The 26730-nt window shown below is 42.9% G+C and overlaps 1 protein-coding gene across 2 annotated transcripts; it reads left to right on the forward strand.

Annotated features, from left to right (window-relative positions):
* Positions 1 to 291: 291 nt before the first annotated feature.
* LOC120030864 (DNA repair protein XRCC1-like) lies at positions 292 to 26722 on the forward strand. 2 transcript variants are annotated; one of them, XM_038976353.1, is made up of 18 exons: positions 292 to 677; positions 1062 to 1154; positions 3799 to 3906; positions 4093 to 4251; positions 8228 to 8305; positions 8800 to 8923; positions 9116 to 9216; positions 9946 to 10114; positions 10287 to 10542; positions 11104 to 11220; positions 17405 to 17489; positions 17648 to 17756; positions 21063 to 21102; positions 22649 to 22785; positions 23054 to 23144; positions 23393 to 23468; positions 24206 to 24221; positions 24599 to 26722. In XM_038976353.1, the coding sequence occupies exons 1-18, from the start codon at positions 627 to 629 to the stop codon at positions 24796 to 24798; spliced, it is 2010 nt and encodes a 669-aa protein (XP_038832281.1). In that variant the 5' UTR covers positions 292 to 626; the 3' UTR covers positions 24799 to 26722. The 2 variants fall into 2 exon arrangements, with proteins under 2 accessions (XP_038832281.1, XP_038832282.1); XM_038976354.1 differs by having other exon boundaries at positions 24206 to 24716.
* The last annotated feature ends 8 nt before the right edge of the window (positions 26723 to 26730 follow it).

The raw sequence follows: 26730 nt of genomic DNA on the forward strand, positions 1-26730 counted from the left end.
TTTCTTCTTAAAACTGCATTGTTGGTTAAGGGCTTGTAAGTAAGCATTTCACTGAAAGGTCTACACCTGTTGTATGTGAGAAATACAATTTGATTTGAGATGGTTGTTCAATTTCCTTTTTTCCCTATTTCCTTTTTTGTGAACAATATGTATATCTATTTTCGAACTGTGAACAGCAGCAACATGCAACAAAGCGTCTAGTCGACCGGAAAACCACACGAAGAAGAAGAAGTAGAAGAAGACGAAGGAGCGTCAACTGATTTGATTGGCAAAATAAAATATCAACCGGAAGTTACGTTGGAGGTTGTGAATTGAGAGGGATTTTGGTGAAATTCAGTGGTCACGGTTTAATCATCAAATACATTTCGGCTGCTTTTGTCCGCCTACACATGATAATAGAATTTACAGGGAAGTAAAATACAATGTATTAAACACAGAAATGTTAAACAGTGTACTTCTATGGAGCATTAGAGACGTTTTGCTTGCTATAAACTAGCCATGAACGTGTTCCATTGTTTGCTAACCAGGCAATTGCTAACTAGCTGAAAGCGTAGAGCTTTTCATTAGCTGAAAAAACACAAATAAAGCAGCATTACTTTTTTGACAAGTTAAGTGACTAGCGCAAAATGCCGGAGATAAAACTCAAGCACATCGTGTCTTGCAGCACTGAAGACAATGTAAGTTGTCCAACTACTATCTAGACTAATTAGCTAGTACAGTATTCGTTAACCCGCTTGCTAGCTTCCTAACGTGTTAGCTAGCTAGGTTTGCTTGCTGTCTGATTGAGGCATAATGTCGACTGTCTAGCCCTTTATATGTACAGTCTGCACATTGCTTTTTTTCAGCCCACCAGAACATAAATAATAATTGGAACAGTACTGTACAGTATTTGCATGCACCATTCGAAGTAGTTAGCTAGCTACACTTCCCAGTGATATTTTGTTGTCAAAAATGTATCTTCTTGAATTTAAAGTAACAGTAACTCCTATTTCCAGTGGTAACAACACCAGATGGCAATTGCAGTTCATGGGGTCCTAGCTATTCTTGTTGTTTCCTTGCAGACTCACAAGGCTGACAACCTGCTGAGCTCGGACACATATAGAAAATGGAAAGCAGCAAAGCCAGGGGAGAAACAAACCTCAGTCATTATACAGGTAATAGGCTACTTCTGCACTGTGTTTTCATGGGATTGTCTAACAATTCACTGACTCCAATTCACACAGCAAATTTGAGGGTGTTAAAATGTGTTGTGTGTGTTATATCTTAGTGTTGATTCTAGTGGGGTTAACACCAGTTGGATTTATATTGATGCAACCTGCAGTGAATAAATGAAGTGTTATTTGAATCACAGTGGAATCAACACTGCGTGTCGTTACTCGACGGAGTTAATTTCCATTAATTCTCTCTGTGAAAAATACTTGGGAGTGGCCCATCATATTTCCCAGCATGCTTTGTTACATGTTGATTTTTGGAATAGTTTGTTTTAATATATACTGTATGTTTCTGCATGCACATTAATGAATTGATCTAAGACAAATAACATACATTTTCCTAAATTATTCCAATCTGTAAGTGGTTGGACTTATTACACCCGTACTGAGATGGTTGTTCCAGTTTAGATGTTTTAGGTAGTCTTGTTTGACGAGTTCTTCACCATAGCACTCGTTCTGAATGCAGATTGTAGATAATCAATTGTTGAATATCTTCCCTATTAGGTGTGTAAAAGTCAATATTTTTAAACGAAATTGGGATCTTCAACCTTAAGGAAAAACTCCCTAACTGAATAACTACCACTAACAGGTCCCGATCGTCATCATCATAAAGGGAAAATAAGTTTAATAAATGCCCAACGCAACAATGCTGTAACGTTAGTAGGAGGGAAAAAAGCAGAGCAGCAGCTCAAATGTGAGTGACAAGGGGAGCAGGGAGGGGAGAGAGATTGCGACCAAGTCAACGTGCGCTGGTAGAATACTTGCGCTGGTAGAATACTTATTGCTAGTTATTTATCATCTCATATGATTACATCAGGGCTCTTCAACCCCAGTTGGAGAGCTACCCTCCTGTAGGTTTTTGCTCCAACCCCAGTTTTAACTAACCTGATTCGGCTTATCAACCAGATAATTATTATAATCAGGTGCTCTAGATTATAGTTGGAGCGAAAGCCTACAGGACAGTAGCTCTCCAGGAACAGGTTTGGAGAGCCCTGGATTACATAGTGCATGTATTGACTGCATCAAACCAAGAGACGCTAGTTAAGCTAGATAGCCAGATAGCTAGCTAATGTTAGCTAGGCTAATTGAAACGACATAACTTTAACTATACAGTTTCTCCCCTTCTCAATCTTACAGTAACAACTCCATTCAGATTATTAAGTAGCAGTTTACATGTTGGCTCTTGGTGTTGTAGTCTGTCCTTCTCATTTAGCTTCTTGTTCTGTCATTTTAATTCCATCTTCCATTGATTAGGCTAGATATCTCCTAATTATAAAAATATACAAATAATTGAACCTTTATTTAACTAGGCAAGTCAGTTAAGAACAAATTCTTATTTACAATGACTGCCTACACCGGCCAAACCCGGACGACGCTGGGCCAATTGTGCGCCGCTCTATGTGACTCCCAATCACGTCCGGTTGTGATACAGCCTGGATTTGAACCAGGGTGTCTGTAGAGGGTGTCTGCACTGAGATGCAGTGCCTTAGACCGCTGCGCCACTCGGGAGCCCAGTGGCTAATTACTTGCCACATGGAGGTTCTAGCTCTGACTTTAGCCTAGTGCCGGTTTGATGACTTGTGATTGGACGACAAAAACAAGCTACATGTGCCACGTGAAAAGGAAGAGCAGCAGCAGCAATACAATTTTATCTTTCCGCGTGAAGCGCCATGTAGACCATCTGCATTGTGAATTCACGTGGAATTGGATGCATTTTTCTTATAGTTTTAATGGAAACCAATAAAAAATGTCTGTTAACTGACAAGAAAACTTTTCCAATTGTCACATCCCTACTCCCTAAAGCTTGATTCCAATAGGAATGACAAATTACTTCACACCCCTGCATATACAGCCCATGAGCCATGTTTTCAGACCACAATGTTGGGGGGGAAACTAGGCCATAACTAAAGCCCTTATGAAATCTATAATGTATGGTCATAAAGGATTTATAAAAAAGAAACGGAATGGAGCTAAGCACACAACATTCTAGAGGAAAACCTGGTTCATTCTGCTTTCCACCAGACACAGAGATTTTCAGCAGGTTAATAACCTAAAACACAAGGCCAAATCTACCCTGGAGTTTCTTACCAAGAAGACGGTGAATGTTCCTGAGTGGCCGAGTTACAGCTACTTGCAAATCTATGGCAAGGCCTGAAAAATAGTTGTCTAGCAATGATCAACAACCAATTTGACAGAGCTTTTTTTTGCACAATCCAGGTATGGAAAGCTCTTAGAGACTTACCCAGAAAGACTCACAGCTGTAATCACTGCCAAATGTGCTTCTACAAAGTATTGTCTCAGGGGTGTGAATACTTATATAAATTAGTTATTTCTGTATTTCATTTTCAATACATTTGCAAACATTTCTAAAAACATGTTTTCACTTTGTCATTATGGGGTATTGTGTGTAGATGGATGTGGGAACAATCTATGTAATCCATTTTGAATTCAGGCAGTAACACAATAAAATGTGGAATAAGTCGAGGGGTATGAATACTTTTCTGAAGGCACTGTGACACTGCATTCCCCTGTTTGTTTTTTCCTAGTTTGTACTAAATAACCCATGCTCTTTCTCCAATCGTTTCAGTTTGAGAAAGAAGAGCAGGTGTACAGCATAGACATAGGAAATGAAGGGTCTGCTTTTATCGAGGTGCTGGTGGGACACTCAACCTCTGTCAAAGACCAGGACTATGAGGTATGCCACCCCCTTACTGTATATTGTAGTACCCGTATACCTCGCTGATATCTACCACACTGAATGCACTGCGTGAAGGTACTAGTCTCTGCCTCTTATTATGGACAATGCATAGTTGTGGCTTTACTACCATTAGGTATAGTGTGCTGCTTAATTCCTAAGAGAACCTCCCACTGTCTCTCCCAGGTTCTGCTGGCCACGTCCTCCTTCATGTCCCCCACGGAGAGCCGTAACGCCACCAACACCAACCGTGTGCGCTTCTTTGGCCCTAACCAGCTGGTGAAGGCTCAGGCCCAGGAGAAGTGGGACCGTGTGAAGATTGTGTGTAGCCAGTCGTACAACAAGGTGAGCTACACACCACTAAGAGAGAACTTTAGTGGACAGAGAGCTTTGGGTGTGTATGTGATGCCACCTAAATTATTGTAAACCAGGGTCATATTCATTAGGCAGCAAACGGACTGAAACAGGGTGGGACTAACTACACTTGTCCAGTAAGAAACGTCAATTTTCGTTTTCCGTTGCGAAACGTTTTGCTACGGTGTGCCCGAATTAATACAACCCTGGCGATGCGTTATTAGTCAAGTTATTTGAAAAATGGCATCGCTTACATTCAGTATCTCAGCTAGGGTTTTGACGGTCTTGGAATTTGAGGTTACTGTAATTGACCAGGCCAATGTACATGGTCGATGACATAACGGGGGGGGGGGGGGTCTGCTTCTTAATAAAACCAATTTAAAACAAGCTATTGCACTTCGTTATTATCATGGCATATCATTATTATTATTAGGTTATTACTTATTAGCGGAGTCAAAATAAAGCTGTACGTCTGCCTTGTCCTTTTCTGTTGTTTTTTCCTGCATATAAAAACATTCTATTCAGATCCTATTTCGACACACAAAATCATTGAAACGAAGTCCGATGGGTTTTCTACCACTTTCCCCCGAAATAGTCGCATAACATCACAATCCGTGCTGCTGTCATTCGATGGCATTGGCATATGACCTTCAAAGAGAGGACACTAATGAGAGAAATAATGTAGCCTAAACTTCTGAAAATAGGCCTTTTACAAGGTTAAATCATGACAGAAGTGTTTGATTTTTATTAAAGAGATGGAGTCCAGACAGGCTACTTTAGGAAACTGTATGAATGGACATAAAGACCTATAGAGCCCCACAGTGGAGGTGTTCATAATACCCATAAAACCTAGTGGTCAAACAGGGAAATTGTTCCATTCGTTTTTCCACCATTCATTTTTCCCATATTTTTTTTTTTTTAGAAACACTTAAAATAAGGGCTGTGTTTCTTGTAGGCTTACCCTGGAGTGATGTTTTGATAACCATGTAAATCTCTCTTGGACAATGTGACTTTTAGCAATATATTCACCTCTATTTACTCTCTAATTTAAAAGTAGACATCATGCAAAACTACAAATCCCTACAAGCTCCTGTATGTCATCTCTAGCTGACAGTTATTTGCTAACAGTTATTGTGTCAATTTAAAACTTGCACAAGACAGTTCACAGAAGTGACAATTTCTGAAGAAATGTAGCCAATTTATTAATTGCTACATTTAGGTAACATTAGATAGTTAATCCAGAGATTCTTACCTTTGCCTTGATTCGGCAGTCTCGTCCAGGTCATCATGGCATTTGTAGTTCTTTATGATAGCCACATTAGCAGCTAATTAGCATTTAATTTTTGGGGGGTAAATACAGGCAGATATATTGATAAAAGTCACCTTACCATTAAGCCAAGGTAAGTCTACACAAAACACTTATTTGAAGTGTTTCTAAAATTAATGGTGGTAAAACGATAGGTTTTATGGGTATTTTGACTCATTCTGTGGTACTCTATTAAGAGAATCAACTAACACACACACACACACACACACACACACACACACACACACAACCCGCACCCGTCAATCAAAGCCACCAGCGTATGTCAGACACAAGCAAATATTTCTCCTTTCCTTAAAACGTATAAAAAAACCTAGGCCTACCTTAGGCTTTCTGATAGTAGGCTATAAGATAATGAAGTAAAGTATGAAGGGGACAGCTATGCTATAGTATGAAGATTAAATTGACAATCCTTAAAATAGAAACAAATACACGCAACAGCCTATTTATCTGCGACACTGATTATCGAGGGGGATAGTGTTAAGATTTTTCAAATATTGCGAGGAACTATTATAATTTGAATGGATGTAAAAAAATATATAATAATAATTAAAAAAAGGTTTTAAAAAAATAAATTTAAAAAACCGGACTTCGTTGACTTCCTACTGTGTGAGGTGAAGGACATTTTTGTTTACTGAGAAGCCCAGCTGGGCACTTTCCTACATTTGACATTTACAAGAATCAGGACAAGTACACTATATATACAAAAGTATGTGGACACACTTTCAAATGAGTGGAATCATCTAGTTCAGCCACACCTGTTGTTGACAGGTGTATAAAATTGAGCACACAGCCATGCAATCTCCATAGACAAACATTGGCAGAAGGGTTTTATTGAAGAGCTCAGTGACTTTCAACGTGGCACCGTCATAGGATGCCACCTTTCCAACAAGTGTGTTTGTCAAATTTCTGCCCTGCTAGAGCTGCTCTGGAAGACTGTAAGTGCTGTTATTGTGAAGTGGAAACGTCTAGGAGCAACAACGACTCGGCTGCAAAGTGGTAGGCCACAATAGCTCACAGAATGGGACCACCGAGTGCTGAAGCGTGTAGCGCGTAAAAATATTCTGTCCTCGGTTGCAACACTCACTACCTAGTTCCAAACTGCCTCTGGAAGCAATGTCAGCACAAGAACTGTTCGTCGGGAACTTCATGAACCGCCGTTGGACTCTGGAGCAGTGGAAACGCATTCTCTGGATTGATGAATCACGCTTCACCATCTGGCAGTCCGACGGACCAATCTGGGTTTTGCGGATGCCAGGAGAACGCTGGTCTGGGGCTAGGCCCCTTAGTTCCAGTGAAGAGAAATGTTAATGCTACAGCATACAATGGTATTTTAGACAATTCTGTGCTTCCAACTTTGTGGCAACATTTTGGGGAAGGCCCTTTCCTGTTTCAGCATGACAATGCCCTTGTGCACAAAGCGAGGTTCATACAGAAATGGTTTATCGAGATCGGTGTGGAAGAACTTGACTGGCCTGCACAGGGCCCTGACCTCAACCCCTTCGAACACCTTTAGGGTGAATTGGAACGCCGACTGCGAGCCAGGCCTAATCGTCCAACATCAGTGCCCGACCTCACTAATGCTCTTGTGGCTGAATGGAAGCAAGTCCCTGCAGCAATGTTCCAACATCTAGTCACATGCTCATTTCTCACATGGAGCGCGTAAATGATGGAATGAAATAAACCAAATCATATTTCTCACAAGTTTAGCAAGTTGAACTCCGCAAACAATGTTTCCAGTCCGAGAGTGAGAAAGGTAAATTACTGTAATTAATACATGCATTAACAGAATGCATGTCACAAAATGACAGGGATTGACAGTAAATTGCCATTTAAAAAAATTGTAGGCTACCACATACATGGGCATTCATAAAAGTGCATTGTGGGCGACACTCTGTATGTATAGCCCAGGTTACTATTCTTCTTTGCGTTGGTAGGCACTTTTTTTTCGGTCTCGTCCAGAGCGGCATATCAGCCAGGACCGGGCCTGATCAGCGTAGATTAGTCTTTAAATTAAGAAAAGATTCCGAATCAAATTATACCATGCCAGGTTGGAGAGGATTGGCGCATTGTCCATTCCACACAACATTAGTGTATTATAGGCCTCAGAGCCAGAACAACCTTGTCGACTCCTGTTGCATAATTAATGAATAGTCAGACACATCCAACCTTTTTTTAAATAACAATGTATTTATTTGCTAGCAAGCAATGAAAACATCCATTTTATAAAAGAAAGTCCACACATCAAAGAATTTTTTACTCAAGTGCCATAGCCTATAGCACTCTCCACCGCCTTGCATCTAGAGATTAGCTGCTCAAACATCAAAGGACAGTTGGCAAGAGGAGGAGATGGAGAACATTTTGTAGACACTGTTAGCAAAACATTTGCTTATAATCATTAATAAACACTCCCGCTATTAAGTAAAGTTTATCTACATGAAAGTAAAGTCAAAAATGTATGTAGGCCTATTTTTAAATGGTTTTGACGGTTATTTTAATGACAGTTTTCATCCATAACCGTCAGCTACACGGTTATTCAGTTACTGTCACAGCCCTAGTCTTAGCACAGTTCCTATTGTACACCCTTATGAAAATGATTCAGATTGGAATGACATGACGACAAATGGCATTTTCCACCCTCAGAGCATAGCATACGGAGTGGCCTTCGTGAAGTTCCATTCACCACCAGACAAAAGTGATCCACCAACCACAACAACACCGGTAAGAGAAGCTCAGCCGTCATCGTTCACCTTCTTCTACATAACCCACTCTCCACTGAGACTGACTCAATAGACACATTCAGTATATAACTATATTATAAAATCAAAATGCTTGTAGAGTTTAACTCAAGTTGAATTACACATTTTCTGACCATTTAAAGTGATCTTACATAAAAGTCCATATGCAACCATCTGTTGCACATATCCTGTAATATGCTTCAACGGGCACTGTTTTATTTTGTTTTATTAGCTGGTGCTTGTCTTCCCCAATCATTTGGGATTTAGGCATATAGCTGGATCCACACAACAGATGGGCTAGGCGTGGACTCATCTAGAGAGTAGACAATTGTTTTGCAAAACATCCTTTGATTTGAGTGAACTAACTTGAATTCATACCATCAAAAATTAAGTTTATGTACAATGTCCTGTGCTTTCCTAACATGACTGACTTGATCAGACTCTCTCCCAACACTAACGTCTCTTGCCCCCTGACAGAAGTTGACCAAGCTGGGCCAGTTTCGGGTAAAGGATGAGGCCCCCTCGGCTTGCCCCAGTCTTCAGCCAGGCAGCCTCTTCTTCAACAGAGAGAGCACCTCCAAAGGCAGCCCAGCGCTCAAGGGTACTACTACCGTACTCAAGCTAAAGGCCTAGTTACAGCTAATTTCACATTGCAGGTTTATTAGTGCGCATTGATGTGGCGTGATTGAGTACGTGAGCGAAAAGCACCGTAAGGTCTGCTGGTGGGGTGAGAAATGTGAAACAATATTTCCCAACTTCTCTCACAATCTCGTCACCTCTTCTCCCCCCACAGTTTCGCCACAGAATGAGAAGCTCAGCTATGCAGTTGCCGCCCTGCAGTCTGGGTCTGGCCACTCCTCAGCTCCACCGTCCTCCAACTCTCCCCCACCACAGGTAAGGACCAAGGCTTGCTGTGTGTCCCAAATGGTACCGTAATCCCTATATAGTGCACTAGTTTTGATCAGAGCCCATAGTGATGCATCATTGGCTTCTCTAAGACCAGAACTGATGGTGAATCATTCATTAAGTCCTTCCAGGCTAGTGCGAACTGACCTGAATCGCCAGGCTATGATACTAGTTATGTCCCAAATGGCACCTTATTCTATTCCTATATAGTGCACTAGTTTTGACAAGTGCCTTATGGGCCTTGGTCAAAGGTTGTGCACAATATAGGGAATAGGGTGCCATTTGAGAGGCAGACACCATATTGATTTCTTTAAAAAGAGGTACAAGGTGATTGTTCGGTAGACTGCACCCTCATAGCTAATGTAGTATAGATTTATTGTAAACATTGTAAATCATCGGTAATGAAAAGAGATGGCACGGTATGGAAGTATATGTTTTGCTTGTGGTACATTTTTTCCAGAGGCTCAGAGATCATTTTTTCAAGCAAGAGGCGATGTTACTCACTTATAAATGCATTTACATAAGTGTAAACATAATTAGGACCTGAATTTGTTTGCTTGTTTTGTTTTCTCTGCTCATTTGTGTCGATTATCCCACTTCTAGAAATGATAAGCAGTTTCAGCAGTTTTTGATAAGCAGCTTTGCTCTTTGAGTACATATTTCTGTCATGGTTTTACCATAAGGACAAATTGATTTATCCATCCTCCTATTTCCTAGGCACAAGTGAAGAGGAAGTTTGAGTTCAGTAAAGAGCGCCGGTCTGCCCTCGCTCCGCCCCCCTCAAAGAAACCCAGCCCTATGGACTCCCCTGAACAGGGCACTACCACCCCGAAACCCAAGGCCAAACCCAGAACAGCCAGTACTCCCAGCCCCAGCACTGCCAAAGGTAAAGACACCCTGCAAGTCAGTCAGCCAGCCAGCCACTCACTGACTCACTCTACACCTTTTTCACCTATGCTTGTGTGAATAAAGTAAGTTTAATAAATCGATGCAAATACCCTGATAGTTATATATTCTATTTTCCACTCTCCTCACCTCTGTCATTCTTTTCACCCCAGCCTCCCCTGCCCAGAAAACCCCAGACACCAAGAAGAAGGAGAGCCTGCCCAAACCAGAAGCCAAGCCCAGACCCAAACCCTCCAAAGCCCAGTCCAGCTCCTCTGAGGCCCCCGTTCCCCTCAACAAGATCATGGAGGGGGTGGTGTTTGTGCTGAGCGGCTTCCAGAACCCCTTCCGGGGGGACCTGAGGGACAAGGCCCTGGCCATGGGGGCCAAGTACCACTCTGACTGGACCCCTATCGCCACACACCTCATGTGAGTGGAGGAGATGGAGGGTGCTGGAACTGGGAGGTAGTAGTTTGAGAAGGACTCCTTAGTTGGGTTCTCATTGTAATCTGAATTCATATTGGTCAATTAAAGATGCATGAAAATGGTAATAGAGTGAGGTAAGAACATATTGGAAACAGGTCAACAAGAATTGTGTGGAATACAACCAACAATGGGGCTTGTATTATAGTGGTAGTGATGTTTCTAGGAGTAATATTATCAAGTATATTCTCTATCTCATATACAACCAAGACTAGTGTAACTAGAGGAGTATCACAATAACAGCATGGAAAGCAAAGCAGACCATGTGACCCACATTGCCCTAATCACGCTCTCCCATAGTAGCAGTGGGCTGTCCCTGGTTTCCCTCCAGTGCCTGCATCCCATAGGGCACCCTATTTATTGCACTATACAGGGACTAGGGTGCCATATTTGGTTGTAGCCACGGTCCCTTTGGACCCTGGTCGAAAGTAGTGCACGATATAGGGAATAGAGTGCCATCTGAGACACAGCTTTGCTAACCAAGGGTTTATCATCTGCTTCATCCAGCTGTGCCTTCTCCAACACCCCCAAGTACAGCCAGGTGAAGTCAGCAGGGGGCGTCATCGTCCGGAAGGAGTGGGTGCTGGACTGCCACAAGAGGAAGCAGAAGATCTCCTTCAAACGGTAAGGGGAGGGGGAGGGAGGCAGAGAGAGGGGAGGATGGTAAACTCAGCAAAAAAAGAAACGTCCTCTCACTGTCAACTGGGTTTATTTTCAGCAAACTTAACATGTGTAAATATTTGTATGAACATAACAAGATTCAACAACTGAGACATAAACTGAACAAGTTCCACAGACATGTGACTAACAGAAATGTAATAATGTGTCCCTGAACAAAGTGGGGGTCCAAATCAAAAGTAACAGTCAGTATCTGGTGTGGCTACAAGCTGCATTAAGTACTGCAGTGCATCTCCTCCTCATGGACTGCCCCCGATTTGCCAGTTCTTGCTGTGAGATGTTACCCCACTCTTCCACCAAGGCACCTGCAAGTTCCCAGACATTTCTGGGGGGAATGGCCCTAGTCCTCACCCTCCGATCCAACAGGTCCCAGACGTGCTCAATGGGATTGCGATCCGGGCTCTTCGCTTGCCATTGCTGACATTCCTGTCTTGTAGGAAATCACACACAGAATGAGCAGTATGGCTCGTGGCATTGTCATGCTGGAGGGTCATGTCAGGATGAGCCTGCACGAAGGGTACCACATGAGGGAGGAGGATGTCTTCCCTGTAACGCACAGTGTAGAGATTGCCTGCAATGACAACAAGCTCAGTCCGATGATGCTGTGACACACCGCCCCAGACCATGACGGACCCTCCACCTCCAAATCGATCCCGCTCCAGAGTACAGGCCTCGGTGTAACGCTCATTCCTTCGTCGATAAACGCGAAATCCGACCATCATCCCTGGTGAGATAAAACCGCGACTCGTCAGTGAAGAGCACTTTGGCAGTTCTGTCTGGTCCAGCGACGGTGGGTTTGTGCCCATAGGCGACGTTGTTGCCAGTGATGTCTGGTGAGGACCTGCCTTACAACAGGCCTACAAGCCCTCAGTCCAGCGTTTCTCAGCCTATTGAGACAGTCTGAGCACTGATAGAGGGATTGTGCGTTCCTGGTGTAACTCGGGCAGTTGTTGTTGCCATCCTGTACCTGTCGGGCAGGTGTGATGTTCGGATGTACCGATCCTGTGCAGGTGTTGTTACACTTGGTCTGCCACTGTGAGGACGATCAGCTGTCCGTCCTGTCTCCCTGAAGTGCTGTCTTAGGCGTCTCACAGTATGGACATTGCAATTTATTGCCCTGGCCACATCTGGAGTCCTCATGCCTCCTTGCAGCATGCCTAAGGCACATTCACGCAGATGAGCAGGGACCCTGGGCATCTTTCTTTTGGTGTTTTTCAGAGTCAGTAGAAAGGCTTCTTTAGTGTCCTAAGTTTTCATAACTGTGACCTTAATTGCCTACCGTCTGTAAGCTGTTAGTGTCTTAACGACCGTTCCACAGGTGCAGGTTCATTAATTGTTTATGGTTCATTGAACAAGCATGGGAAACAGTGTTTAAACCCTTTACAATGAAGATCTGTGAAGTTATTTGGATTTTTACAAATTATCTTTGAAAGACAGGGTCCTGAAAAAGGGACATTTTCTTTTTTTTGCTGAGTTTATAAAAATTGAAAGAAGATGTGGTGTTAAAGTCTGCTTCAAATGAATGGGTTCTTTGACTCTGTGCCACCCATTCTCTATCAGAAAGCAGCCATAATAACCGTCTTTGAATTCAGCGAATTAAGTGAAGATGGCAGTTAATGGTGTTTATAAAAGCACCTATTGCCAAGGCTTTACCTGTACCTATGCAGCTCACTGAATAGTGTTACCTTGAAGAGTTGAAGCCTGCTGTGATGGATTGTCTATCTTCTACTAATGATTCTTGTCACTACAAGCGGGCTCAATGAAGTTCTCTCTTCAGTCAAAACTATGTGTATTGATTCTCGAGTTAGTCAAAGCAAGGCCTCTGATAATATGGAAAGGGTATTTGGGGGTTTCTTCACTGCTTCCACGGGTAGTTACCAGACCTGGTTTCAAATACTATTTGTAATTCAGTAAGACCTCATTTCAAATACATTTCGAACAAAGTATTTTGACAATTAAAAAAAAAATACAAGTAGAATTTTGGAATGTATTTGAAAAGTATTGACATGCATTTATAACTACTTATATTTAAAGTAGTTGTTTTGGGCTGTGTATTTCAAATGATTCAAATACACAGAAAAATGTATTTTCAAATACTTATACTGAACAATAATATAAGCGCAACTGCAACAATTTCTAAGATTTTACTGAGTTACAGTTCATATATGGAAATCAGTCAATTTAAATGAATGAATTAATCTATGGATTTCACCACTGGACAGGGGTGCAGCCATGGGTGTGCCTGGGAGGCCATAGGCCCACCCACTGGGGAGCCAGGCCCAGCCAATCAGAATGAGTTCTTCCCAAAAAGGCTTCATTACAGACAAACCCTCCTCAGCACCCCCCTCAGACGATCTCGCAGGTGAAGAAGCCAGATGCGGACGTCCTGCGCTGGTGTGGTTGTGACAACTGCACATTTTAGTGGCCTTTTATTGTCCCCAGCACAAGGTGCACCTGTGTAATGATCATGCTGTTTAATCAGCTTCTTAATATACCACACCTGCCAGGTGGATGGATTATCTTGGCAATGGAGAAATGCTCAATAACAGGGATGTAAACAAATTTGTGCACCAAATTTGAGAGAAGCTTTTTGTGGGTCTGAACATTTTTGTGGATCTTTCATTTCAGCTCATGAAACATGGGACCAACACTTCACATGTTGTGTTTATATTTTTGTTCGGTGTAAATATGCATGTATTTGATCCCAGGTCTGGTACTTTCTAGGCTAGGTCAGGTCCCAGTGCCTGGCATCAGTCACCTCCACCATGTTTTTCTACACTGTTCCCTACTCCTGTACAATGCGCTCATTTTCTTTAGTCTGACACTATTGACATCATGTCTCTGTAATTGGCCCTCATAAACAAATGAATATCCGCTCATCTAATTCGAAAGAGGTGTGCCGAAATGATCAAGTACTGTTGTAAGAGGGTGTTGCGGAAATAAGTCCAATTAACACTGTTGAGCTATTAACACACTAATTGTGTGTATTTTTCTCTGCTTTAGCATCAGAATTCTACATTGGGATGCACACACACACACACTACCACCATTATTTGTCTGTGTTTACGGACCTCTGCTGTAGACTGCTCACCATCTCCCTAAACCACTCTCCTTTTTTTATAGAGAATCCCTCTCGCCTTCCACTCGTCTATCCTCGTTCCTCATCCATCCAAGACATCTCGTCTCCATTGTGCAGCTCTTGTTTGGAGTGCGGAGCTCTAATGATTTATTTCTTATTTAAAAGTTGCATCTGCTATGGGTAATTGAAGGGTCCACTTCCTTTGAAGAAGACTAGTGCTCGTACACAGACGTAGACACACGCATACTTAAACACAGAGACAGTCGTCACACGCCCGTACACAAACACACAGCCCAACTCAAACCAGAAAAACACTGCTATGTTTTGGGCCTTTTGTCCTTACGAGAACACTTCAAAATGAAAGGAGGGGACAGAAGAGGAGAGGAGGGGCACACGCTAGCACACTTCCCTCAAGTGGCAACAAAATGGAATGAATGGGGAATAAATAAGTAAACTTTGCGTTAGTGTAGATTATTGAAGGGTCCGTCCGTCGGTAACATCTGAAGTGCCTCGGAAACCTTTTTAGATTCCCTTTTAGCAATCGCAGGCCTAGGCTACGTCCCAAATTGCACTCTATTCCCTAAATAGTTTTTTTTTCTCTTTACCATTATTACCTTAGATAACAAATTGTGATGAAGAACTAGTGTTGTGCAAATAACCATTTTCCTCCAGTAAAGCCCTTGACCTTTTCTTAATTGGAATTTTTGTATGAAAGGACAAATTTAACTGATAAAATACAACTTTATTCCTCCCCTCAGATTGTGCTTAATTCCCCACAGGAGGCCTTTTGGTAGGCCATCATTTCAAATGAGAAGTTAAATAAAGTTTAAATAAAAAAACATTACAAAAAAATGATTGGAGCAATTATGATCGTATTGACCATGAATGGATCACAGTGCTGTCGTCACGGTTACGTCACCAATAGAGGTGAATTTGAATGCAATAGCCGAGTGAATACAGTGGCTAGCTATTCGACATCACAATGTTAGTCCACTATATTTTTGCTACTTTTATTATTTGATATTTAGTCTGCCCTTGGCTCGTAATTTACCTGAATCAACAATCAGACGTATTGATCAATCTGATTTATTGTAGAAGTAATTAATCAAAAAGGTACATTAACATATTAAATGTGCTCATGGTCATACAGTAAATGTTTTGATCTGCTTTCATTCTTTTTTTGGCCCTGAAATTGAGACTAATATTCTTTTCCCACACAATTCAGATGAAATACTTAGCCTTCCGGGGACCTCTGAGTGCAGAGGTAAACAAATCACTCTTTTCCTTTAGGACCTACCCTCTGGTAAAGCTTTGAGAATTCTGTTCCTTAACTCAATTCAATACATTTCTTTAGGTAATTCGCCACACTGCATATGAAGTGAAGTGTCCTAAGAGGATTGAGAAGCTCAGAGAGTCTCAGACCCCGTCTCTGTAAGCTAAGCATGTAGCCAGTCGTGTGTGTGTGTGTGCACCCGCTACACAACATTACTTTTTCATTTTCCAATCTAAACAGTGCTGTAGGATATGAGGAATCAAAGCACAGAATAGAGCGGTAACAGTGTGAGTAGTGATGACCCTTGATAGCCGTATTTCATCTTAGCGGTCGTCTTGGTGACTTGAGGGGCTGGAGAGCGTGTGTTTGTGGAAAAGGTAACGCATCTTTGATTGAGAATGACGTGTGTTTGAGAGGGTTAGCAACACCGCTGTCGAGGCTCCATTTCATCTGGGTGCCACAGCCACACGCTGTTCCCGCCGCCCCTCTCTCTCTCCTCATCCAGACTTATTGTTTTATTCCGTAATGTATTCGCTTCAAGGACGGCCTAATCTAATGCGATTTAAGCCACTTACATTTTTCATAGAACACATTAGCGGTTTAGTCGTGCCTGAGCGGACCAGGTTAAGGACTTTCCCTTAAGGACACTGCCACGCTTGCTCGTCATAGGACCCTCTCAGTCCCTTTCTGTGGGGTGGCTCGGAGGGCACTGACACACTGGCACCCCTTGATAGGTGTCGTAAAAACCTATTTACTGGTGTGAATGGCCTGATTCCCCTTCAAAAAGGGCATTTGTCTTGTCAGCACATGACATTGATACTCCAGTATGTCATGTTCTATTGGTGGTACGGAGGTAGAGGTTGAGAATAGATATAGGCCCAGTAAATAATGTGACGTCAAATCCATATACTTTCTTAGTTTGACCGACTTTTGAATTCCTCACGGAACTTAGCTCCTCAGATTCCAGGTAGTGTGCATAAATGTGTTTCCACCCTGTCTGCATAGTAGCACTTTAACATTTGCAAAACAACATGTACAATTCCATTTACAGTAATGTATAAAATATATATTTACGTTAGAGCTGGAAAGATAAACTGGAAGTTATCAACACCGACCATAGCGATCACTTATTGCAGGCATTTTGCGGATATCGTTCATTACGGTAAGTAGCCTATGCTAAGGAAATGTGAAGTTTGAAATGAAATACGTTTTGTTAATATGGGTGATTGTTAATGGGACACGTGATGGCTACAATCATCAAACTAGTAGTAGTTTAAAGGGTAATACAAAATCAGGTGCACATTAATGTTAAACTTATCAATCTATTTATCGGTATTGCGTCAGTTCATTTATTTTGTCCATATCACCCAGTTCAATTTACATACTGCAAATACATCATTTAGAGGACAGAACCACCTCCAAGTGTAAAACAAATCCACTTAACAGGAAGAGGGAAGTATGTGGATACTGTGCTGTCCATGGTGCTGATTTCTGGTACTGTGTGTGTGTGTGTGATCTGTGACTGTTCTGTGTCTGTCTGGAACATGAAGTAATTTTTTGCACCTTTCAGATGTTGTTCTTCCAACATTTGAACCTTTGTGTAGAATTTCAGCCAGTGTGATCGTCCCTTTGCTGCCCATCTAATGGGAATCTTCTTGTTTACCCAATCAGCTGTTTTCACCACTTATTGTTTTGCTTCTTTTCCCCTCACCCCTTTTTTGTATTTCTCTATTTTAAACGATCTTTCTCTTCTTCCTGCATTCCTCTCTTTCTGCCAGGTACCTGATGGACGGAGCGGAGTCCAGCTCGGAGGGGAGCGACGTAGAGGAGGATGAGGAGAGTGAGGAGGAAAAAGAGAGGAGGGTATGGGATTCTTAAACCATTCTATGACCTAGCAGTATGCCATGACATGATTGCCTAAGAAAAACACAATTCTGCTTCAAATAATTGTAATTGTTCTGATTTACATGATTGTATTTGTCCTATTCCCACCCCCATACTGCCCTCTCCCTCCTTGGCAGACTCCACAAAAGAGGAGAGAAGAAGAATGGCAACCCACTCCCAGAAAGACCCCCATCAAGAAAGAGGAGGAGGATCTGTATGGTGGCTCCACAGACGCAGATGAACCAGGTTTCCATTATACACACCTCCATTAGAGCTGGGATGACAAACCTCAAATGACCGTGATTTTGCTACACAACGTTCCTGGAGATGGTTCTAAAACCATTTGGTCAACAGTAATAGGCTATGCATTATCTTGATTCCTGTTCTAAAAGTATCTGCCTGTCCCTGTTTCGCGGTCGGCTGCTGACTCTCACTCCCTCTCCCCACTGTGCGCATGGTGGAGAGAGATGCATTCTGAGAAGCACAAGCATATGACCGTTGCTCAAAACACTAATGCGGGAAAAATACAGTTCATAGAGCTACTGTTCTATACTGAACAAAAATATAAACACATGCAACAATTTCATTGATTTGTACTGAGTTCCAGTTCATATGAGGAAATCAGTCAATTTAAATACATTCATTAGGCCCTAATCTATGGATTTCACCATGCCTTAAAAAAAATGGACCTCCAGGATCTCATCACGGTATTTTTGAGCATACACATTGCCATCGGTAAAATGCAATTGTGCTTGTTGTCCGTAGCTTATTCCTGCCCATATCATAAATCCACTGTCACCATGGGGCACTCTGTTCACAACTTTGACATCAGCAAACCACTCCCCCACACAATGGTCTGCGGTTGTGATGCCGGTTGGACTTACTGCCAAATTCTCTAAAACGACATTGGAGATGGCTTATGTTAGAGAAATTAACATGCAATTCTCTGGCAACAGCTCTGGTGGACATTCCTGCAGTCAGCATGCCAATTGCAAACTCCCTTATCGCAATGTCATGTTTTGTCAATATAGCCCAGCCTTAGCACCACCCCAAATGTTTTTACTGTCATTTATCACTGATTTATCGTTATAGCAAAAATAAGTCAATTTTGTCCATATGGCCCAGCTCCAACATACACACTGCCTAGGTTCAGACAGACAGAATCACTGATCGAAATGCATCTCAACCCATCACCCCCAACCACTGTCTCTTGGTTTTTCCTGGGGTTGAATGTATGAATTAATTAAAGAATGCACGAATGAATGAATACTTTAATGTCCCATAGGGACATCTGCTTGGCAACATATGGGACATTAAAATATGAGTTCATTAATTAGTTCATTAATTTGTTTGATCGTTCTTTCATTCAAATGTTGCTGACAACCTTTTAATTGGATTTCACTCCCTACGACTTCCCTGTGTAAATAAAGGTAAATCAACACTACCACAGGAGATGGGCCTAGCGTTGAGGATCAACTGCTAGCTAGGGCAATATGTCTGTAGTGCAGTTAGAGGCGCTAGCAGGGTAGTCTCAAGATGTCTTACTTAAGAGATTGTCCTGCTACACCAGCGACATAGAGGTGAGAGGAGGGATGAACGGATTGGGAAGGAGGGGAAGTAGGAAAATGTATGAACTCACGCTCTGGATAAGAGCGTCTGCTAAATGTAAATGTAAGTGGACAGCCAGCCTCCAAGAAGGGGATAGAGGAAATGGAGAGGTGAGCTAAGAGAGTGTTCTTTTGACTGATGGGGGGATAGAGGAAATGGAGAGGAGAGCTAAGAGAGTGTTCTTTTGACTGATGGGGGGATAGAGGAAATGGAGAGGTGAGCTAAGAGAGTGTTCTTTTGACTGATGGGGGGATAGAGGAAATGGAGAGGAGAGCTAAGAGAGTGTTCTTTTGACTGATGGGGGGATAGAGGAAATGGAGAGGTGAGCTAAGAGAGTGTTCTTTTGACTGATGGGTGGATAGAGGAAATGGAGAGGTGAGCTAAGAGAGTGTTCTTTTGACTGATGGGGGGATAGAGGAAATGGAGAGGTGAGCTAAGAGAGTGTTCTTTTGACTGATGGGGGGATAGAGGAAATGGAGAGGTGAGCTAAGAGAGTGTTCTTTTGACTGATGGGGGGATAGAGGAAATGGAGAGGTGAGCTAAGAGAGTGTTCTTTTGACTGATGGGGGGATAGAGGAAATGGAGAGGTGAGCTAAGAGAGTGTTCTTTTGACTGATGGGGGGATAGAGGAAATGGAGAGGTGAGCTAAGAGAGTGTTCTTTTGACTGATGGGGGGATAGAGGAAATGGAGAGGAGAGCTAAGAGAGTGTTCTTTTGACTGATGGGGGGATAGAGGAAATGGAGAGGTGAGCTAAGAGAGTGTTCTTTTGACTGATGGGTGGATAGAGGAAATGGAGAGGAGAGCTAAGAGAGTGTTCTTTTGACTGATGGGGGGATAGAGGAAATGGAGAGGAGAGCTAAGAGAGTGTTCTTTTGACTGATGGGGGGATAGAGGAAAAGGACATTTTCAGTGCAGCACTGCTTTTTAAACGAACAACAGAACAGATACTAATTTAAGTAGCGGACATTATTCTCACCACTTATTTATAAACTTGAGTAAATCATTGCTGCCAGTTTTCTCATGAGCTAATGGTGCTCACAACAGACAACTACATACTGTTGATAGCAGCTGAATCACGTGTGTAAGAATGGAAGGACCCTGACATGGTGTTGGAAAGGGAGGAGAAAGGAACATACTCTCTGGCCGTACTCGTTTCCAGAGACTCGTTTCGTCACCTTTTCTTACCAGAGCCGTTATTGCCGTAAATGTTTTTCTTTGACCATGTAGTGAATGGAATCGCTCAATCGCCTTAATACATTTTGCTCAAGTAGCTAGCCGAGGAAGAAAGAAAGACTAACACCACTAAGACTGAAGAAGATGGGAATGAAAGACGGTGAAATGGACAGAGGAAGACAAGTTGGGAACAGACTGCTTTAATGAATTGCGTGGAGGGACGGACGGATTGACAACACCGCCGCAAAAAGGACATGAAGAGAGGGATGCGTGTGGAGAGGACAAGGGGAGCGAAAGATCGGAAAGAAGCACTTGCGTAGAGCAATCGCTGCCGAGAGACTTGTGCATGATTCTAATTGCTATGGTAATGCGAGGCCACGAGTAAGTGTTCCGGGCGCATTAGTGAGACGAGAACGTCTTTACTAACGCATCACGTACCTCAAAACATGAGAGGGAAGAAGAATAAATCGCGACTGGGTGCATCTCAATAGACTAGAAGTAGCTTATTTTCCTTGTCTCCATCTGCACTGATTGGAAAATACATATTAAGAATATTAAGGAAACCTAGCCTTTAACTAGGGCCTAAGTACAAGGCCTTTTTATTTTGGTAGAGCAAAGCTTAGAGGTATGGGTGAAGCACTTACAAATGTTTCTACAGCATAGTATAGACTAAGTTATGACCCGATGTAGGTTAGTAAGATGGTATGCTTCTGATGTAGGTTATGTTCTTCTCATGTAATAAAATGTTGTTATTCTCCTGTCTCCCACAGAAGATGAGTCTGGCATGGACACGGAGGACGAGCTGAAGAGGTAACTAACACCATCAAATGAACATGAGTGGGATATCAGAGTTGCCCAGTGACCAGTGACTGTAGGAGTTACCCAGTGACTGTAGGAGTTACCCAGTGACTGTAGGAGTTACCCAGTGACTGTAGGAGTTGCCCAGTGACTGTAGGAGTTGCCCAGTGACTGTAGGAGTTGCCCAGTGACTGTAGGAGTTGCCCAGTGACTGTAGGAGTTGCCCAGTGACTGTAGGAGTTGCCCAGTGACTGTAGGAGTTGCCCAGTGACTGTAGGAGTTGCCCAGTGACTGTAGGAGTTGCCCAGTGACTGTAGGAGTTGCCCAGAGACTGTAGGAGTTGCCCAGAGACTGTAGGAGTTGCCCAGAGACTGTAGGAGTTGCCCAGAGACTGTAGGAGTTGCCCAGAGACTGTAGGAGTTGCCCAGTGACTGTAGGAGTTGCCCAGTGACTGTAGGAGTTGCCCAGTGACTGTAGGAGTTGCCCAGTGACTGTAGGAGTTGCCCAGTGACTGTAGGAGTTGCCCAGTGACTGTAGGAGTTGCCCAGTGACTGTAGGAGTTGCCCAGTGACTGTAGGAGTTGCCCAGTGACTGTAGGAGTTGCCCAGTGACTGTAGGAGTTGCCCAGTGACTGTAGGAGTTGCCCAGTGACCGTAGGAGTTGCCCAGTGACATTTAGGAGTTGGCCAGACAGCACAAAGGTCTGGGACCAAGATAACTTGATCCTCATGTCAAGAGAGATCAACAGAGAGATATTAAAAAATAAAAATGTACCCCCTTTTTCTCCCCAATTTCGTGGTATCCAATTGTTAGTAGTTACTGTCTTGTCTCATCGCTGCAACTCCCGTACGGACTCTGGAGAGGCGAAGGTCGAGAGCCATGCGTCCTCCGAAACACAACCCAACCAAGCCGCACTGCTTCTTAACATGGCGCGCATCCAACCCGGAAGCCAGCCGCACCAATGTGTTGGAGGAAACACCGTACACCTAGCGACCTGGTCAGCGTGCACTGCGCCCGGCCCGTCACAGGAGTCGCTAGTGCGCGATGAGACAAGAATATCCCTGCCGGCCAAACCCTCCCTAACCCGTACGACGCTGGGCCAATTGTGCGCCGCCCCATGGGCCTCCCGGTCGCGGCCGGCTGCGACAGAGCCTGGGCTCGAACCCAGAGTCTCTGGTGGCACAGCTTGCACTGTGATGCAGTGCCTTAGACCACTGCGCTACCCGGGAGGCCCAGATTGTTCTCATTTTGATTCATTAGTTGTTGGATGGCGCTGTCTCTATTTTTGTTGTGAGCATCAATACAAGTCTAAAACTCTGCCATACTGAAATGGTCTTGCATCAAACATTCCCCTCGCTCTTTCAGTAATCTGAAGAGAGCCTGGATGTTTGTTTTGTATGTGGGGAGAAATGTCTGGTTCTGTCTGTTGTATTTGTTGTGCGGCATCACAACGTAATGAACAGGTGTGGCGTCTCTTCGTTCAAGGACACCAGCAGAGCATCAGTCAGTAGTTTCATAACCCCCCTTTCATAAACAACTTTTCTCTCTCCCGTCGGCAGGGTGGAGAGCGAGAGTCGGCAGAAGAAAGGAGAGAAGGAGAGAAAAGGAGTGGAGGAGGAGGACCCTTTTGGGGGGTCGACTGACGAGAACACTGACGCTGAGGCCGAGGAGGACGAGCCCATCCCTGAGCTACCAGGTCTGTCTCTTTGTCTGTCTGACCTTGTCTGCCTCTCTCTGTACAGTCTGTGCTGGCAGTTTGTTCTCGCTCATTATTCATGTTATTCTAAATCAATAAAGTACTTTTCTGTCAGCCACACTGGTTTTTCACGACGCTCACAAACGTCAAGTTGCAGACAATTTCTTCTCTTTTTCCCCATCAGTGATGAACAATGATGATTACTGTAATGCTATGCAGGGAGTCTTGCTCTCATGCTGATCTTTCATTTTCTTACTACCCTTTTTAGATTTCCTAACTGGAAAGCGATTCTTCCTCTACGGCAAGTTCCCCAACAATGACAGACGCCTACTCCTGCGGTACATCATCGCCTTCAACGGGTAGGGAGAAGAGAGACTGACTCCAGAATGAGAGTAGGGCAGATTTTCCTGTAACAGTAGTACTTTACTAGTACTTTTAGAGTTAATGCAAGTGATCAGCGGATGAGGGCTTGTGTCATTGTACCTTTTCTAAAGCAGTGTTTGGATCTCAGACGAGACAGGTAGCTTTGGCACTCTCCTCAACCTCTTCCCCTCCCCATATCTCTCTCTCTTTCTTTGTTCCTCTTCCCCTATCCCCCCCTCTTCAGGGAGGTGGAGGACTACATGAGTGAGCAGGTCCAGTTTGTTGTCACCAGCGAGGGATGGCACGACTCCTTTGAAGACGTAAGTGTGACCTCCCTTTTGTTTCCTCGAAAGACCTCTTGATGTTACGCACACACACAGACACACACAAATATTAGAGTGATACACGAGAAGGCAAGCGCACACTCACACACCACAAACATGATTGTGTAACACACACACACACTTATAAAGGTGTCTTTGTAAAAAAGGTAATGACTCCAGGGAGTTAGAATGCTAGTCATCTATGTAAAGTGATCAATTCATAGTCTGCTCCCAAAAAGAGAGTAATGCATCAGGATATTTTCCTCATTGAAAGTCTTGGAATGAAATAACATTGACACTCTACATGATTATCTTAAGTGAAATAATTAGTACATTTTTCCTGGATAAGGTTTATTTATATTTTTTAAAAGATCAGATTCTAGGACATGGAGAATCTTTTGATGCGATGTTTACCTACCCCGGGGCCTTTTTTGTACATCACTGATGTTTGATCTGATATTGGACGTGCGTGGTTAGTTGCCTTTTGATGTAGGTCTGTTACACGGACGTCTGTATTCCACGCAAGCTCATTTGCAATGGAAAGTGCCTCTGCCAAGTCACTAGCTATTGAAATATATATGTTGTTGACCTATTTGCTGTACCATTTTAAATATTGGCTAGTGAACCCTCATGCCCTCAAAGGGTTTAGTCTCTACCCCTTTATAATTAAACAGATTCCCACCTGATATATTTTCCCCTCTCTCTCTCCCACTCTCGCTTTCTCTCTGCCACAGGCACTGATGGAGAATGGTAATTTAAGCTTTGTCAAACCCACATGGATTTTTGCCATCAACGATCGACAGAAGACGCTGCCATATCAGCCCTACACTGTTGTCCCTTGAGACTTGCATTTGCCAACGTGCTCACACACACAAACACACACACAACAGTATTGTACCTGTCCAAAGGGTAGGAGAGGTGTACATTGAATCCATAGACATTAGCTCTTCTCAGATCCCTAGGTAAATGAAACCAAGCAACGTGCTATTTTGGTACAAATGCCTTAACTTTACCTGAGGCCATCCAGAGAGATGGATGAAATGGTTTCCCTACCAGAGATGGCATATCTTGAAAGACTTATCGGTACCGGTGCACAAAAATAACTCGCCTATCTGTCTCTCTTTCAGGGCTTTTTAAAACAACATATCTCTGCTTCACCTCCACTACCTCAGGGTCCATGTCGAAACTCCAGTTATCATGTCCTGAAAAGCCACTGGCTTTGATAGAGGGGAGTGTATGTGTTAGGAGCAACATAAAGAGATCTAGCTGTAGCCGGAATGGCACCCTATTCTCTATAAAGAGCCCTATGGGCCCTTGTCAAAAGTAGTGCACTACATAGGGAATAGGGTGCCGTTTACAGGCGTACAGGTGTTTGTTAGTTATTTAAGGTCACTGACAATCGAGGCCAACGACCACGAAATATGAATAGAAAATAAGGCCTTTGTCCTTGTTGCTATGTAGGAATATGAAATAGGCTTCAAGGATTGGTTGGTATTCCTCTCATCTTACTATTTTATTTTTCAGCAAGTCCGCTTTGGGCAAATGCATGGGATTGTAGTGTAATTTGTAGCATGTAGTGCTGTAGAATTACGTGTACTTTTGTTTTATTCATGTTGTATGCTTTTTGAATTGTAAACAGAAACTATTGTGTGAGGATCCAATAAGTCCTGTTTTTGCTTGGTTATTTTTGTAAGTATGTGATATGTGTTCATCATCCTTATTTTTCCTGTCTGGATTCGACTTGTTTATTACAGCATCTTAGCTTTGCTTTCAGATTCTTCTCCCCAAAAATAAATATTTGATTAATTAAAATAATGCATTTTTTAATGAATTGTACACCCTCTAATTTGAATGGACCCCATCCGTCTTTCCTCTATTCATGCTCTGTTTCCATCCCTCCATTCTCTATCATCTCGCCCCCCTCCCCCCCTCTAATTCACTTCTACCCATGTTTCCCTCCCCTGGGCGTCTGGGTCCTCTGCTCTCCAGTCAAGGGGATTAGGGTAACGGAAGAAGAGCAAGAGAGGGAGGAGAGGAGAGAAATGAAGATAAAATGTTTGAATTCTCTGCCATGGTTATTTTGAAAGGAAATCATTTTCAGACTTCTTTTTGGGGGGGAAATGTCAGTGGTGTGAGATGAATGCATACAGTTTTAGACATTCATTACCTGACACAACATACTCAACATTGTTAATGTTGAAATGCCTTTTTTTTTTACAAGCCTTTTAGGAGTTTATACTTAATTCCATTTGGAGCACCAGCTTGATTCATAGATGTTTCAAAAGCTTTTATTTATTGTATGGTCTCATATTCCTTTGACATATTTGGCATGTCCTTGAAATCGAGAGACTGGTAGATCTGTGAGTTTATCCTGTGCAAAGTAAGGCCCTTTTCACTTCATGGTGTTGTCTATACTGTTTTTCTTAATCTGATAGGCTATGTCTTAGTCGAATATTGACATTTTATAGCTATATGGCTACATTCTGATGTACTTTGAGTATTATACCATAGTCAAGTATTCCTGTTAATGAGTTGTGTGTGTCACACACAATATTTTTATCCAGCTCTACTGTACTTCCTCAAGTTGTCAATGTGTAGGCTGTACCATTGTCTGGACCACCTGAGGTACCTTATTCACAGTCTCTAAGCTTGCTTTCTCATTGGCTATGTCCCGAATCTCCACCCTTTTCCAGAAGTGTACACTTGCACACTCCCTGTCACAGATTATAACGCATAGGAATGGTGTAAGCATTGGCTGGAAGGAGTTTACCCCATTGTAAAGTCCATGCGAGGAAAGTGTGTGCACACTTTGGAAGAACGGTAAAGAATTGGGTCTCAGCTATACTGTGTAGATCACATTATGCTCCCAGTGAGGGGCATTGTGCATGGAACAAACCAGCAGTCATGATCATTTTAAGTGAGTTATTTACTGAGATACTGTAATTGGATGAAGGGGTTTTGATTTGTACCTAATTTGTTCAAAGTTCAAGTAGCAGAGAAACATGATAGACACAGAGAGGCTTAAAGGGCTGCTTCATTGGAGATGGTTTAATTACCTTTCCCGATAGTGTGCTGTCTTATCTTAACTTCTAAGGCAGAGGTAGGCAACTAGATTCAGCCGCGGACCGATTTTTGTCAGAGCTGATGGACTGGGGCCTGCAACATAATTCGTACACTGCAACATAATTCGTACACTGCAAATTGACCAAGTAAGCCCAAAATATATATTTTAAAATAAAGACACAATCTTATACTGTAT

This window comes from Salvelinus namaycush, chromosome 37, assembly GCF_016432855.1.
Source record: "Salvelinus namaycush isolate Seneca chromosome 37, SaNama_1.0, whole genome shotgun sequence".
Taxonomy (NCBI): Eukaryota; Metazoa; Chordata; class Actinopteri; order Salmoniformes; family Salmonidae; genus Salvelinus; species Salvelinus namaycush.